General features: G+C 55.0%; 1 protein-coding gene, 1 long non-coding RNA gene and 1 pseudogene across 2 annotated transcripts; 2 read left to right on the top strand and 1 right to left on the bottom strand.

Annotated features, from left to right (window-relative positions):
- Positions 1–233: 233 nt before the first annotated feature.
- Positions 234–9,303, bottom strand: LOC111753274 (tripartite motif-containing protein 10). The gene is made up of 7 exons (XM_063239441.1): positions 8,531–9,303; positions 7,088–7,183; positions 6,266–6,496; positions 5,306–5,328; positions 4,880–4,995; positions 3,208–3,240; positions 234–1,808 (listed from the first exon to the last, which is right to left on the bottom strand). The coding sequence occupies exons 1-7, from the start codon at positions 8,954–8,956 to the stop codon at positions 1,291–1,293; spliced, it is 1,443 nt and encodes a 480-aa protein (XP_063095511.1). The 5' UTR covers positions 8,957–9,303; the 3' UTR covers positions 234–1,290.
- A 1,765-nt stretch (positions 9,304–11,068) lies between these two features.
- On the top strand, positions 11,069–14,188 carry LOC106026878 (E3 ubiquitin-protein ligase TRIM15-like; annotated as a pseudogene).
- A 21-nt stretch (positions 14,189–14,209) lies between these two features.
- Positions 14,210–15,547, top strand: LOC134473816 (uncharacterized). Its single transcript, XR_010044275.1, has 2 exons — positions 14,210–14,424; positions 15,130–15,547. It is a non-coding gene; the product is annotated as an uncharacterized LOC134473816 (long non-coding RNA).
- Positions 15,548–16,535: the final 988 nt, after the last annotated feature.

The following is a 16,535-nucleotide window of genomic DNA, read 5'->3' as shown; positions in this document are numbered from 1 at the left end:
CTTTTTCAGCTGTGGAACTGAGCACGAATAGTAGGCTTCTCAGGAAGTCTGAGCTAATCCCGCTACCCTGTGCCTCTGGGTGGCTCCCCTCCTCCTATGGACCCAGTCAGGTGAGGAGAGCACAGTGCGGTTTATGTCTGAGCAGTGAAAACAGAGATTTTAAAGAAAGTCAGTGAAGGGTATGTTTAAGCAGAATAAAACGTAACAGAAGAAGTAAAAAATAAATCACTCAGTGTAGTTATAAATGCTTTTATTATGCATAGGATTGAAAAGTCCACTCTCCAGCATGGGTATCATTTTCCAAATTCTAGGCAGCAACATGTTGGCTACCCAGTTACTCAGGCCCAGCAGGACCACGGCCTCCCCTGGTACTGCCTGGGTCCTGTCTTCCGCAGAGCGCTCCACTCCAGTCTGCTCATCTCCCATCCCGAGTCTCCCCTTCGCCCCACCACATGTCACTTTTTGTCTGGTCCTAGAGCAGTCCCAATGCTAGACTGAAGAGCACAGGCCATCCACCCCAACCCAGTGCATGCAGCAGACAGCACTTTTCCATTCCCACTTAGCGCTAGGCTGCTCAGGAAGAGGGGTTCCCCAGGCTGAGCAAGACTCAGGGCCACACCTCCCCTTACACGGTCCCCAAACCCTGCATCTCCTCTGGGCTAGAGGTGACACTGTAAGAGGGAAGTTCGTTGTGTTGGGTAGAGGGGACCCCGTGCCCCCTGGGTCACACAGTGTCTCCTCTGCTCTCTGCGGTGCCTGCCTCCTAAGGGGCTTCTTCTCCTCTCCTCACCAGCCCCTCCCCAAAAGCCTCGTGGATGGACTCCCTCCGAGAGCCTCCACAAGTTCCTAGGCTGTACACTGCGTGCAGCCCAGATGCCCTCTGTGCATTATCTCAAATCACCGTGGCTACCACACAGCCTGGTTCATGATCAACACACAATAAATGGTTCCTGAGGATGCGAACAAGTGAGCTCTACTTCTTCAAAGAACAGATGAAGCGAGGCAGGTTTCTTGCTCACGAGGCACACCGCTGGTTGGTGACGGGACTTCACCCAGAGCCCAGGGCCCTGTGGTGGGGATGGGGGAGAAAGGAGCGGGCAACAGCTGGCTGCCCAGATGCCCGGCCTCCACTGGGCATCTGACCTGCAGATTGAAGGCCACGCCATCTTGTCCCTTGCCAGCCAAGGCTCCCACAGTGTCTGAAGCAGCTGTTTTTACCCCAAGTCTTCCAAGTGAGTGGCGAGGGGTCAAGTCCACACAGCACCCAATTCAAGTCCCAGCTGCACCCTCTCAGTAGCTCAGGGAGAAGCCCGACCCGCGGCCCCAGACCCCGAAGAAGGGAAAGACCTCCTGGGTGAAGGAGGCGGTGAAGGTGTAGATGTGCTCCTGGGTGACGGCATTGCAGAAGGTCACCCAGCCCACCTCGTAGTCCAGGGACACCCGCAGCAGCCTGGGCTGGTGCTCCAAGGCCAGCCGGGTGGGGAAGGAGCCCAGTGCGGACACAAAGCCCCAGGCCAGCCGCACGGCCCACACCCCCTCCTCCGGTCGCAGGCGCAGCTCCCCCTTGCGCTGCACCTCCCTGTTGGCCACCCCCACGGTGCAGCTGCCCCCGTGGGCCAAGTCCACACTCACCACCCACGTGTGTCTGCCCCCTGTGAAGCCACGCAGGGCCAGCACACAGGTGGCCCGGTCAAAACGCTGGGGGCTGTCCAGCGAATTCTGCCATTTGTAGCAGAATCGAACCCGCCGGTGGTCCTCAGACAGGAGGAGCTTGGGGTGGGAGGTCTGGGGGTCCAGGGAGACATGAGCTGTGGAAAGCCAAGAGAGAGCTGTCAGCAGAGGTGCTATGACCTTCGAGGACGGCCCAGGCCCATAGGCTGGCCCTGGAACATAGCTGGGCTCCACGGGGAACTTGTTAGAAATAGAGCCTCAGAATCCAACACTGCTCGGCGCCCAGGGCTCTTGTGTGCATGCCAAGGCCCGCAGTCCTCTGCAAAGCATTCTGCTCACAAGTGCAGCCCTCGTTTGGGCCTTTTCCTGTGCGGACACACAGCCTCTGCTCCCTCCTCCGAGCCAGACTTTCCTCCCCTGCCCCTGTCCCCCAATGGACCAGGACCCTTTCTTCTAGGGCTGCATGGCTGTCCTCAGGCTAACCACAAGGCCTCAGGAATTCTAATCCTCGGAATTTCAAGAGCTTCCTTCAACACCAGAACTTGTGCAGAACACTGCAGTGGCCACTTTAGTATCTATACGCTCAGAACACTTCGCTGATTCAGACCTGTCCACTAGGAAAGGGCTGCTTCCAGCCATCCAGGACCCATGGGGCCTTGGGCCGATGTGGATTCCACAGCCCTGAGGGTCTGTCCTGTGTATTCCTGTCCACCCATGGGCTGCCCTCTTTCTCATGGCATCTGAGCGGGCCAGGGGTCCTGACAGTTCTGAGAACAAAGTCACCCTGGCCTGGAAAATCTTCCAAGATGGAAACCTTTCTACCAACCTTACCCGCTCTAATTAATCTTCCTTGTTTTCTTTTCTTTTCTTTCTTTTTTTTTTGGTACCAGAAATCAAACTCAGGACCTAGCACTTGCCAGGCAGATGCTGTGTAATTAGTCTTTCTACATCTATGTGCAGGACACGTGAGCTTCTCCAGAAAGGATGGCTGAGCATCAGGTCCTTCCTGCTCGGGTCCCTTTCAAGTGTTACAAAGAACTTCTCTCTCTCTCTCTGTCTCTCTCTCTCTCTCACACACACAGACACACACACCATCATCATCATCATCCCTCAGGAATTATGGGGCTAGAACTGCTGCAGATACCAAAATCTGCAGACGCTTATGTGTCTCACCTGGAATGTTGTATTCTGTAAATGATATACTCTCTTGTGTACTTTAAATTATTCCTAGATTAGTTATTATACCTAATACAATATAGATGCCATGGAAGTATGTACACTGGATTGTTTAGCAAATGGTGGCAAGAAAGTCTGCCATGCTGAGGACAGACACTTTCTCTTCTGAGAATTTTCTATCCTGAGGTTGAATCCATGGATACAGATCCCATGGATACAGAGGACTCCACACACACACACACACACACACACACACACACACACACACACACACGATTATTCAGTGCTTGGTGCAATGCTGGGCAAACCCTCTTACTTGTGGGACTCCTCACTGTCTGCCACCCGATGTGAGCTGCTTACCTGGCTCATAGTCCAATTCAAAACAGAGTTTTTCTGCAAAAAAGAAAAAGCAGGATTTCATTAGTCCCCAAATCCGAGAGCGCCCAGTGATGAGGAGAATGAAGCCCAGAAGTGGGGAGGGACAAGGAGAAGAAGGAAGCTGGAATTTCAAACTTTGTGATTAGTTTTTTTTTTAATATAAAAAATCCAGGGCCAGGGATATAGCTCAGTGACAAAAGCATTTGCCTGGCAAGTGTGAGGTTTTGAGCTCAATCCCTGATACAAAAAAAAAAAAAAAAAAAAAAAAAATCAGAGCACTGTGTAGTTGAGGCTGGCCTTGACCTCGCAGAGATTCTCCTGCCTCTGCCTCCGAGTGCAGGGATCACAGTGTGCATCACTGTGCCCAGCCAGGCTTTGTGACGCTAACCCTGAGCTTGCACCGGGTCCACTGGCCTGTGCTAACACACATCTCCTCCAGGCCCCATGCTCTGGGTCCCGGCTACAGTGACAGTGGTGCTGCTGGGAGGGAACCCCAGAGCCCTGTGGCCTGCTGTGCGTGGGCGGGGTCCCGCTGCTCATGGAGCCAGCTCAGCATCCTCAGGGCTCACCAAACACTGCTCATTGCAGGACAATGGCAAGCACTGTTCTCTGTCCCCCCGGAGGTCCTGTCAGGGAAGTCCGAGGTCCTCTCTGACTGGAGTAAAGCGTCCTTCACTGTCATGCCACAGGCACACGTGACATGGACTACGGGAAGACTACGAGGACATTTCTAGGGGAGGGCATCTAGAATTTGGTGATGTGATCTGTAACATCATGGGGCTTCCTGATGCTCATCTCAAACCCTGCTTTCTCATCACCGCTCCCGGTGCCAGGAAACGAGAGGGGCACAATCCATAGGGGCAGCCGGTGTAGGGAGCGGTTTTGAATAGCTGCTGCTTCCCTGCCCCTCCTGCCTGAGGGCATTTTGTGTGTCAGCCTACATTTCCCATGATCCTCACCTTGCCTGCAATGCACATGACAAGCAAACTTCCTGTTTCAGCCTGCCTACATTACCCATAATCCTCTCCTGCTTACATCATATAACCGAATGTGACGATGACCTATCAGATTAAGCCTTCTTCCTGCCTATGGCCCGCCCCCACCCTATATAAGTTGTAGCCATTTTAAAAATAAACGAGACTCGATTGGAATCTCATCCTGTCTCCATCTCTCTTTTCTCTTGTCCTGCCCCCATCCCCGATCCCCTCTCCAGGTTGAGACCCATAGATTGGTCCGCAGGCCGGATCAAGCCGGAGTCCCAAGCGCCCACCAGAAGGAAAGCAAAGGGAAAGAGGGGGACTCAGCAGTGAGGGGCCCAAACACTGTCACTGGCTACTAAGGAGCAACGCTCCTTGCCCAAACTTATCACATATTACAGATGCTGCTGTAAAGTGTTCAATTATTCAGAACGATAAATGCTGTGGATCATTATCCTATACATCGCTTATGTAAACTGATCAGATTTGTTTAATTATTCTTCAGGTAAACCGGCTTTTCCCACAAGTCTTCACCTTTACCATCTCTCTATTGTCACAGTATCCTGAGAGGAGGATGCTACAAAAATCTGCAAATAAAAAAACCAAGTGACCGAGAGGGAGGAACCTGACCCAAACCCATGCTGGTGGGGAGTGGTGCAGGGTGGCCCTGCCCTTACCCAGAAAGCTTTTCACCTCTCTCTGCAGCGGCAGGGCCCGCCGGGGGAAGTCCCGGATCCGCTGGCCCAGCTCCGGGGACACGGCTTCTGGTTTCCGGCACTTTCTGGTTTCACACCTGTGGACACAGGAACAGCAGGGTGGGGCTGGCTCCTTGGCTTCCCCTCCAGACCCAGCCCGGCCTTCACTAATGAGGCCTGGTGGTGCCAACCCTCGGGGCAAGTGTGTCTGCACTTCCTCTAGGCTGGACGCTGTGACCATGCACGGGGGCCACTTGTGCAGCTGGTGTGAGAATGCACTCAGCAGGTGCACATTTGCATGTGAACACGTGCCCTTGAGATGAGAATGCCGTGCATTTGTGTGGCACTAGCTAGCCCTGTGGTGCACAGATGTGTATTTATGTGGCAAAGAGAAACTGCACCACTTACCTTAGAAGAGTGCTTCTGATATCCTAAGGGAGAGAAAAGAAAAGGCATTTAGTGCCTGGTTTCCTCTTCTACTTTTTTATGACTGTGAAATACAAAATACCAGGTTGGTGTGGTGGCACACACCTGTAACCCCAGCACTCTGGGAGGCTGAGGCAGGAGGATTGCAAATCCAAGCTTAGACTCGGCAACTTAGTGAGACCATGTCTTAAATATTTTTAAAAAGGGCTGAGAATGTAGTTCACTGTGAACTACACAGCACACAAAAATACAAAACAAACAGCAACAACAAACCTCACCCGCCTTATTCCTAGGTCTGGATGGAGAAGGGACACCAGACCAGAGTGTCAGGGTTGACCAGACTCAGAGGACCAGAAGCAAATTCTTTAGAGTAGGGTCCGAACGCAGAGTGGCCCGGGCCTGTCCCTGCTGCTCTGACACCAAGGCAAGTAACTGCCACACCAGGGACCCTGCTTCTCAGCCCTGGGTGTGCCTCCTAAATCAGTGGTGCCAATCGGATGGCACACGTGCTGCAGCCAGCCATCTGCTGTCACCGAGAGCTCTAAGCAGTCTGCTGTTGATGCCCCAGGTTATGCTGCCTTTCTGCTGACTCCTGGGGACCCCATCTCTCTCCTGCAGTTTGAGGAGGTGGATCAGACCAGGAAGAGCTTCCTGGCTGGTGGACGGGGACATGCAGGGTAGGAGTGGTTCGCACTGAAAACAGTGCTTGACCTTTGTTTATGTGTCACTGTCAGATCCCACAGGGGCCTGTGAGGTCTTTGTCGCTCGGTGGATGGTAGGATGGAGAAACCAAGAGCAGAAACACAGTGACCAGGGAACTCTTGGAGAAGAGCAGAGTAGAATTCAGACCAGCCTGCCACCTGGGATGCGTGTGTACGTGAGGAGGAGAGGCTCAGACAAGACAAAGAGGTCAAGGCTTTGCGGTGAGCAGGCTCAGCTCACCGTCAGGAGCTCCCTCGCTGGCCTCTCATTCTTCTCCTCCAGCTCTTCAATCAGGGCGCTGAACCGGCTGATCTCCCCGGCAACCAGGTGATCAAACTCCTCCTGTTGCTTCAGGATGTCCCCGTCCAGCTGTTCCAGTTGCACTAGAAGGATGCTCTGCTGTTCTTGCAGAAACTGGCTCAGATGCGCAAACTCAGACATCACCTGCTGTCTCTTGGTGGCCACCTGAGCCTGAGGAGGCAGGACAAGAGCCCAGAGGATGCTGTCTTCCCCCAAATCTCCCTCTTCCCCTCCCCTCCCCCTCCTTTCTCCTCCTTTTTTTTTCCTTTCCTCCACTCTCCTCTCCCTATAGCCCAGATCCATGTCCTCCCAGGTCTGGGGGTAAAATCATCACCACTATGCCCATCGCCTGTTCCACTGGTAGACTAAGCATGTAGCATAACCAAGTTCCACCTTCCCACCTCCATCCCCTCGTGGGAGCTGGGCAGCCAGCAGTGCCTCAGCACCATCTGCTGGGGCTTCTAGAAGGTTCAGGCTAGAGGAGGTGGGGGAGCACCTGAGCTCCCGCCTGGCAGGAAGTACACTCCTGCCGGGTTCCAGGCACAATCTCATCTGCTCTTTGCAGCCATGCAATGTGGTAGTGATGATTTCCAACCTCTACAATTAAGTAAACTGAAGTTCCAGGGATGCCTGAACTCATACACTTGGAGCCACAGCCAGGATTCAAACTCGGGATGACTTCAAAGCCTCTAGGCTCTGCTGCCTCAGTTCCCAGGACCCTGGCCTGAGGAGGGGTCGGGCTGGGAGGGGGTGAGCACCTACCAGCAGGACCTGTATCCGTTTGTTTTCTCGTGACTGAATTTCCTGAATCTCCTCTCTTTCTCTTCTTAGACACATGAGACACTTCCGTATTTGCTCCTGGGGAGAAGGAACACATGATTTGTCCGTGGGCGAGGTCAGGGTACCCGATCCTCTGCCTCTGCGAGTGGGACTCCCAGGAAAGGAGTCTGTCCCTCAGCTGACAAGGCTTAGCCTTCCTTGCTCTGAGAGCTCACTTCTCTGGGTCTTGTTCCTATTGCTTTATGCTTTAAGAATTCTGCTCCAGGTTTCGCCTTTTCTCAGCAGAGGCTGTGACTTGGTTTCCCCTTCAGGTTAAACATCCTGTTTTCATCTGCCCCTGGTAAATGGCATTTGCAATCTTTCCTGAGATTATTCGGACTTTCTGACTCATCCTAAAGGTAACACATACAAATAGCAACCTTCCCTGGTTACTACAGTCAGTTATTCAGCTGGCACACACCTGTAAGCCTGGCAGTTCTAGGCCAGACATCCTCAACTACATAAAAAGACCCTGTGTCAAACAAACAAACAAAACACTACATAGGTAGGATTCTGGAGAAAGAAATTTGGATAATGCAAAATAATAGACAAATTGTTTATCAATCGTTAGCTCTTGTGGGAGTCTGTAAGAGACAGACACGTAAGTGTCCATATGTGTACATTCAGGTATTGTATAGACTGCTAACCGTCAGACATAGTGAACTAATTCAGACATTCACATACACAGGCACCAACTCATGCTAAAACGTAACACATAAACAACCAAACCCAGCCCAACCTGGCCACATTCATTTACTATGCAGATAAAATTACCTAGCACAATTATCTACTCAACTCACGTATATGTAGACTCATAGATTCATAAACACACTCGCTCACGCACACACTCAAGTGCATACACATCCTGACCCCTCCACACGCATCACCCTCCTGTCCCTGTGCAAGCGTGAGCTCTCACGCACACTCCTCAGGGACCCTGCCCTCGGATACAACCTGACTGCTGTGTGGGCCAGACACAAGTGCTGGTCACTGAGCTGTGGGACCAGGGTAAAAAACACGGGATGCCCTGGAAATCGCAGGTCCCGGTTTCCCCGGGCCTGCGCCTACAGCTGGGGGACCTGTATGCAGGGAGAAAGAACCTGGCCGTGGGTGGCACCGAGTCCCCAGCCCTGCCCCGTGCCTGGTGCCCGCGTCATCGCAACCCCTCTCCCCCTTCCGCCCTCCCCTCCCCTCCCTCCCCTCCCCTCCTCTCTCCTTCCCTCCTCCTCCCTCCCCCTCCCTCCCCTCCCTCCCCTCCCCTTCCCTCCTCCTCCCTACCCCTTCCCCCTCCTCTCCCCTCCTCTCCCTTCTCCTCCCCTCCCCCTCCCTTCTCTTTCCCTGTCTCCTCCCCCTTCCTCCCCACCCCGCTTCTCCCTCATCCCCTACCCGGTAGGGCGCCGCTGCTGCCTCCAGGAAGCGCACCGTGTGCTCGCCGTGCAGCGCCCCCTCGCGGCACACCACGCACAGCTGCGCCTCGTCGTCCTCGCAGAAGAAGTAGAGCTTCTCGCCGTGCTCAGCGCAGGCCTCCTCCTCCTGCTCCGCCTCGTCCCGCGCCGCGCCCGGCCACAGGCGCTCGATGCTGTCCACCACGCTGGCCAGCTGCCAGTTGGGCCGCAGCGCCCCGGGCCGGAAGGGCTCCTTGCAGAGCGGGCAGCCCGGCACCTCGGCGCCCCGGCCCTCGCAGTAGCGCGCCAGGCAGCCGCGGCAGAAGTTGTGGCCGCAGTCGATGGTGACCGGCTCACGCAGCGTGGCCTGGCAGATGGGGCAGTTGACCTCCTCGGCCAGGCTGCTCACGGAGGCGGCTGAGGCCATGCTGGACCCCCGGGGGGCCTCTCTGTCTGCCGGGCAGGGAGCAGGCTGAAGGAGCCAAGCGGACACGCGGCCCCAGCTCCCACTCCCACGCGTGCTCACGGCTACTAGGCGCGGACATTGTCACGCCCACGCGGATGGGCGGCCACGTGCATCTTTGGCACCAGGGTTCCCCCAACAGCCGAGGAGGGGACTGCGCGCCGCCCCAGACTCAGGGACCCTGGCTGGGGTCGCCGTTCCCCTGGTCCATCAAGTCCCTCACCGTGGAAGGGAGAACTGGCGTCTCGGCCGCTGGGAGGGGAGAGGCTGGGTTTGCCAGGCCACAGCCCCCCTGGGCAGCTGCTGTCTGCAGGGAGATTGGCCTTATCTTCAGGCCCAGAGTTTGGCAGTGCCTGGGCTGGGCCCTGGGGGATCCAGATAAGGACTGGGGGGTGGGGGTGGGGCGGCACAGGCATCTGCAGTAGCGATGCCCCGGCAGGGTGCCCGGCACATTGCAAGGGGACTGGCTGTGCTCTGCCGATGTCAGGGAAGACAAACGGTCAGGGCCAGGGCTTCGGGGTGACCGCATGTCACACCCACACAAGAATCCATCGGTGTGCGCTCACTTTTCTGCTGCTCTGCAGCTGCCCTTGTGTTGTGGGGGTCTCCTGGTGGTCAGGAAGCTGGCCCTCAGGCAGGCTGTGTGACCCTAATTTGTGGTCAGATCTTGGAAGACACAATTCAAGCCACATGCACACTTTAAGATTTTCTAGTAGTGATATGGAATACAGAAACAAGAAATTAATTTTTATAACATTTATTTCAGTATTTCCAAAATTATTGCAACCTATAATCATGAGGTCATTAACAAGCTATTTTATATTTCCTTTTTTACGACAAGTCCTTTAAATCCAGGTGTACTTTGCACACTGGCACATCTTGATCTGGGCCTGAAGCCCTCAGGTACGATGTAACTCTGAGCTGGGTCTGGGGATGGTAGAGTGGGAAGGGGATCCAGCAACAGGCGTTGGAGTGGAGCAGAGCAGCATCCGGGTGCTGCCGATCATCAGCAAAGAACAGAGTCTGGCTCTGTCCAGTTTCCGGTTGGAGGGAGTGTGGAGAGGAGCACAGGATTTGAAACCAACTTGGGTTGTTTTCAGCCTAATGGCTGTAAGCTCTGTGACTATGAGAAAGTCACTTGACCTTTCCACATCACCTCTGTGAAATGAAGGTACTGATACCCACCCCAAAGGATTGTTGTTAGAACTGGATATAATTATAAGAAAAGAGGTCAAGGTGTTTGAATCTGTTTATAACCTTGACCAACCGAATTTCCTAAAGTTCATCAATGCATCACTTGATTTATGATTTCTTGTCTTCTGCTACCCCAAGTGAAAAAATAAAATTGAAATCCAGAGTCTCCTAAGCCCATGGAGCTGACGGTACACGGTGGTGGAGACTTAGGGACAGAGGAGGTGAGGCCAGGAAAGATGGGTGCTAGACAGGAATCTCTGGCTTCTGGGCAGAGTCCCCCAGGCTCCAGGAATGGTCACCTCCCACTGTACCTGGACTTTGATGCTGGGGCCTGAAACCTGGGAGTTTATGGCTCTGTCCTGCTCAGCCTGACAGGAAGTGGCTCCTCCCCAGTCCTCCCCAGACCCCTCTGGCCGGGGTTTCCAGGAACCCATTTCCCTCTGACCTCACAGTATACTCTGTTGCCTGCCCCAGGGACCAGCAAGTGACAGGAGGACAGAGCCATCAGGCCAGCCCTGGGCAGTGCTGGGAGTCAGGGCAACTTGGAGTTTGGAGCCACGAGGAGGCAGCGGGTGGAGGCCACAGCTGCTGGGCACACAGGAGGCACAGCCGGGCATGTCCACACTCCCTACCCCTGCACAGCCTTTTATTCTCTTTCTCTCCATGACGTACTTAAAAGTGACTCAACTTCAGGGAAAGAAGATTCATGTGGACAGAGCCTTCTCCGATGGGATGGGGAGGCACCGTGATGTCTGCAGCCCTGTCCTTCCAGGCCGTCCAGCACAGGGCCACCTGTCCAGCCTGCACAGGGCCCCTGGAGGATGCGGTGATGCCACTGCGGATGCCGATTCTGCCGGCACTGCCTCCCGGCCACTGCTTGGATGGGGGCCCAGCCATCAGGCAGGGCGCTGCTCTGCACGATGCTGGGAAGAGGAGCCATGGAGGCCTCCGTGGTCCCCATGCCCTTAAGTCCCCTGGAGGAGAACTATTTCGAGGAGCACGGCGAGCAGGTCTACTTCTTCTGTGAGAAGGACATGAATTCCTCTGCCTGCCATGCCTCGAGGGCCCTGCCCACCAGGCCCACTATGTGGGCTTCCTGACTGAGGCAGTGTAGCTCTACCAAATGAGCAGCCTTTGGGGCAGCGGGGGCCAGGTGAGCGAGGCAGGAATCTGCTTTCCGACCCTTGTCTTAGTCCTGGGGCAGGCGTCCTCCTTGTCCAGGCACCCTATGAATACCTCAGCTGCTTCCTTGATTAATCTTGATTGTCTTTTTGAGCCAAGGCTCCGATATACATGGACTTGAACAGGTTGGACTTGAACTCACTGTGTAGCCCAGGCGATCATCCTGCCTCAACCTCCCGAGTGCCAGGATTACAGTTGTGCACCACCATGCCTGGCACTTCATTTTTTGTTACGTGATTATCATGGGTGTCCCGCTCCTGCCCTAGATGGTGCTTTCTGTAGGGATACGGATTGGGTGTTCATCACCTTTGAAAACCCCTCAGCACTCAGCGGTATGCCCAGGACATGGTTACGGCTGACCTCAATGAGTTACCACTTGAGCCCCGTCTCTGCCCCCTTCTCCCCTCAGGATCGCCTCAGGGTCCACTGGAGGCTCCGAGAGCAGACAGGGATGAGGCTGGAGACCTGGAGTGTTAAGGAGACCAGAAGCCCCAAGTGCTGCTGGCAAGGGCCACACTGCCACAGCTCCCTGTCCTCTGGCCACTTCTTAACCCAAGGGGAGGCCGGGTCTCTGCCTGGGAAGGACTCAACCCCCTCACCACCCTCCCTCAGGATGTTGGAGTTAGAAGTGATTCCGACATCTTTTAACCCAAGATGCTTTTCAGCCGCCGTTTACAGAGCAGAAAAAGGGGGGTCCAGGGAAGGGATGTAGGAGCAGCGCTAGGTCTTGAGGCAAAGCCAGAGTTCACCCTGACATCGCCAGAGCCGGGGTCTCTGGAGCCTTAGTCCACTGCTCTTCTGGCCCCAGCCTGGCAGCCTGAAATGTCAGGGGGCAGAGAATGTCTGAGCCAACACTTGGACCAGGCTGACCCCAGGGACCCGGGCTGTGTGGTTCTGCTGGCTCCCTGCCCCCTGTTCCATACAGAGAGTCATTAGGAGGAAGCCTGCGGGTGGGGACCTAAGGCAGCAGTGGCCATGGAGGTGGGCGCCGGGACAGAAAGACTCCTCAGCGTCCTTGGTTCCATCAAAGCCTGTCTTCAAAGGTCAAAACCAGTGCCGCGGGCCCAGAGGAGCCAATCATGTATTCCTCGGGTCTTCCTTGTTCTCTGTGAAATTACCGTGATCATCTCCACCTCGCACTGAAGTGCGACTATCAGTGTGGGAGGAATTCTGAAGACTTGTGCCTAGCTCTGAGGGCCTGGTGTGCTACAGTAACAGAATCTTTAGCTAAGACAGCAGAGAGAAATAGGGCGCTCCCTCCATGGGGAGGTTTATCTCGAGGGCTCTCTGCTTCTCCCACAGCATGATTCTGAGGAACTCCTCTTCCGAGTGCCCCTCAGCCACCAGGTGCGCAGAGGGCCACAGGTGGAAGGGGCAGCCTCCCCAGGCTTCTGCAGCAGCTGGGAGAGTGGTGGTGCCGCCTGCCGGCCAGGCTGAGGAAACCTGAGCAGCGGGTGCGGCAGCAGAGGGAGGAGTGCCCGGCTGGGAGCCCGGGGGCAGGAGCTGGAGGAGAAGGGCGGCCAGTGCGCTTCTGCAAGCGCCACGGTTCCGCCTGACGGGAGCGCCTGGGTCCGCGGGGAAGCCGCGCTGGGGGGAAGGCAGGAGAGGGAGGCGCAGAGCTCCGTCACGTGAGGGCGAGTGTCTGTCGGGCCCTGCTGGCCCACAGGGGTGGACACACTCCATGGGCACCTGAAGGAAGGACCGGTGTTCTGATTGCTGGCTTTTAAACTGAGGTTGGTGCTGGGGACACACATTTTTATTCCTAGAGTGAAGTTACAAGTAGTGGTCATAGTTATAAGGCAGAGCCCAGGACATTTTTAATCCTTGAAATTATTACTAAGTCAGTATCTAATGCCATTTTAAGTGGAATTTGAGGAAATGTGTTTTTTTGTTTGTTTTTATCAGTACCAGGGATCGAACTCACGACTGCCTGCTTGCAAGGCAGGCGCTTATGCCGCTGAGCTAAATCCCCAGCCAAGGAAATGTTTTCAATAGCTTATGATAGGCGTGGAGCCTGGGAAGCCCACCCTGTGAAATTCACCCTTTCCTCCTGCCCCATCCTGTCCTCCCGTTTGCTTCTGGCCTCCAGTGCCTCCAGGACAGGACACGCAGTGCTGGAGGCTCCGGGAACACGAGCTCCTTTCCTTTCTTCTCTGCTGCACCTGGGAGCAGTTCTGCACTGAGGAGAAGCACGTGACAGGGCACCCCTGTTTTATACTTCATGTCCCCCACCCGGGGAATCAGGGGGAGTGCATACATCCCTGAGCCACAAATGTCTCCACGTGTGGCTTTCAAGGGGCGCTGGAGTCAGATCAAGATAGGAGGGGATGCGGTGCTTGTGCAAGTGACTCAGGCCCAAGGCCAAGGCCAGAGTCGGGAGCTTTGTCACTACTGTATCTATTTTCCTTCCACTCCCCATCTTCCTTCCCCTTTAAAAAGCTCACAAAGTAGAAATGCACTGAGGCTTTTTTCAAGCAGCAGGTTCTGCTGTCTGGAGGCTCAGAGTGGTGACAGCTGCCTTCTTCAGAGGGGGCTTGCTCAGTTCTTGGGAGTAGTCACCTCTGGCTCCACTTAGATCTGGGGAAATGCCTGTTGCAGAAAACGTGCATTTCCAGCAAAGGTAGAGAAATGGTCCTTCAGGCGCAATCTGACTGCGCCCCACCTGGTTGCTGTCAGCCAGGCCCCTGGAGCCTGAGCCCAGCGCTCCCTTGTGTGCACGTGTGAGGCAAAGACAGCTGGGTGTCCCCAGACTGTTTCTTCAGACCTCATTGGGAAGATCCTCGACCTCCACAGGAAAACGCTGGTCCTCTGTGGATGATGAGGACATTCTCAGGTAGGGGTGAGGGCCCGCCCTGGCCCTCTGCCTTCCTCCCTCCCCGCATGGGACAGGCTCTCCCAGGAGGCCTCTCCTGGTCCTGGTCCCTCTCCCCTGCACAGCAGGGATGTGGCTTCCTGTCTGCCTATCTATCCTCACTGCAGTCCGGTGCCCTGCAGGAAATCACCCTCAAGTCTGCCTCCCACAGAGAACTTGGAGCATCATCTGGAACCAGGTTCAGGTAAACAGCTAAGGGTCTGGGAAGGGATCAGAGTTTGCTGCGTTTCCCTGAAAACAAGACCTAGCTGGAAAGAACACTGACAGCTGAACAGCTCAGACACTTCGGGACAGCACTGTGGGTCTCTGGCTTCCAAGGCCGAGTATTTTCCAACCTGGTCTTGCTTTCAGAGAAGGGGATTAAATGCATGCGTCCTGAAGCCTGATAATGGGGGGTCTCTTGTAGCTTGTGCTAATGGAGAAACATGGAAGAAACCTTTTCATCCCAGTTTCTTCATCTAAAAAGTAGAAAAAATACAGCTGGAGGATTAAATAAATTAGTGCACACAGAGAGTTTAGCGTCTGCCTGGCACACAGTAATGTTCCATTAGTGCTAATTGTTAACGTGGTGGTTTTCCATTCGAAAATGTTTCTTAAGCCCTTGTTTCACCCAGCACTGTGCTGGATTCTCTGTAAGTTTAAACAAATATTGTAGTTTCCAAAAAACAGCACTGACTTTTTAGTTGGGGCTTAATTTAGCACCTGTGTCCAGGAGCACCAGCCCCTAGATACGAGTGTCCCGATTCTAAGGGCTCAGCAGGGCGCTTGCACCTGCTGGCTTTGAGGACAGAACCGTTCACTACAGCAGGGGGTAAACTGAGGCGGGAGTGGGGGGTGGGGGACCTGCCTAGTCGCTCAGCTCTGCTGACTGGCGTCCTCCGTTCTCCAGGGGGCGGTACACAGGCGCTGCGGTTCAGGGAGCCGGCACTGGGCTGGCCTGGGAGGGCCACCTGCAGCCCGTGGAAGATGGCGTGACCGGCTGATGCCGGGCTCCATGGTTTCTCCCCGCACTGCACGCCATGTCCCTCCACCCCGCCCCGTCCCCTCTCGCCTCCCCCCAGGGGTCCCCTTGGAACTTGCACCAAGGCCAGCACCTCAACCCCACACAGCTGCAAGCCTGAACGAGTTTGCAGAACTTAAACGTCCCCGCCCCATGAGACCAGACCGAGGTGACTTTCGACCTTGACGCACAGGAGAAGTGTGCCCCTGTACGGGGCTCAGGGCCTTTTCATCGCTGCTGCCCGACCCCCGTGGGTCCTCTCCGGGACTGTAGAGAAAGAAATCCCAATAAACTGAGAGTCCTGCCTCTCACCTGCCTCATCCTTCTGCGGGGACAGCGGGCCTGCGAGGGCCGGGTCACCACGGTGTGGCTGTCAGAGGTCCCCAGAGGCCCTTGAGTCCCAGGTGACCAGTGGAGGAGGGGGACGCCTTAGGAGGAGGAGGGCCCCGCAGGTCACGTGTGTGAGTCTAGGTGGGCGTCCTGGGAGCGGTTACTCCTCAGTGGGTTAATCCACGAACGCTTTAATAGCTCAGCGTGTTAGGAGATGGGCCTGGCCGGAAGGGCACATTGTTGTACGGGGCTCCTCCCATTCCTCTGCGTTTTTGGTCATTCTGGGCTGAATTGCTTTTTTCCATCTGTCCTTTGTCATGTTTTTATCTTGGAGTTTGTCCTCTATGCATGCAGCAGACCCTCTGACACCATTAGTCAGACAAACCTCTTCCCTGTTAAGTGGTGGCCTGTGTACTCTGTGAATACCCAAGGTGAATGTCACCAGTACTGTTGGTACCATCAGTGGGGACCTGGCTGACTGTACCGAAGCATGTGGTTCAGAGCCTGTAGACTGGTCTGTGGGAGGAGTTTGGGCAGATTGGTAGATGCAGGATAGAGCAGCCCAGAAAGCTGGAGCTCAAAGGACCAGATGGCCGATGGGAATAGACAGCAAAGGCCAGGCCGGTGAGACAGTGCGGGCAGCGCTAGGGCTGTGCAGAGGTGCTGTCTCTGCCCCGCTTGCGCTGCTCTGCCTGTGAAGCCCATCCTCTGCCTAGGAGCAGGCTCGCTGGCTTTACTCAAGCCTTTCATTTTCTCTCTCACTAAGCTCTTTGCTTGGCTTCCTGTAAATGGAAAGACTGCTATATGCAGCTCTTGGTACAGCCAACATCCATCCATACAAGGTCTCATTTTATTTGCATTTTCTCCCTTATTTCCACTCTTCTCACCCCACAGGAGCTACTAAGGCTTTTCACGTGTGCTGGATGCGCAGGAATCCTCGCATATATAATAAACTACTAAGATCT

Source organism: Cavia porcellus, unplaced genomic scaffold (genome assembly GCF_034190915.1).
Source record: "Cavia porcellus strain 051 isolate PalLab524CR breed Dunkin Hartley unplaced genomic scaffold, mCavPor4.1 scaffold_28, whole genome shotgun sequence".
Taxonomy (NCBI): Eukaryota; Metazoa; Chordata; class Mammalia; order Rodentia; family Caviidae; genus Cavia; species Cavia porcellus.
Note: the sequence above shows the minus strand (reverse complement) of the source record. Positions and strands in the feature narration are given on the sequence as shown.

Coding starts and splice junctions, on each gene's coding strand:
- LOC111753274 (XM_063239441.1), bottom strand. CDS start 8,956: ATGGCCTCAGCCGCCTCCGTGAGCAGCCTGGCCGAGGAGGTCAACTGC. Junction 5,329..6,265: donor CAGCGAGGGAGCTCCTGACG/GTGAGCTGAGCC, acceptor TCTCTCCCTTAG/GATATCAGAAGCACTCTTCT. Junction 3,241..4,879: donor AGAGGTGAAAAGCTTTCTGG/GTAAGGGCAGGG, acceptor TCTTTTTTGCAG/AAAAACTCTGTTTTGAATTG.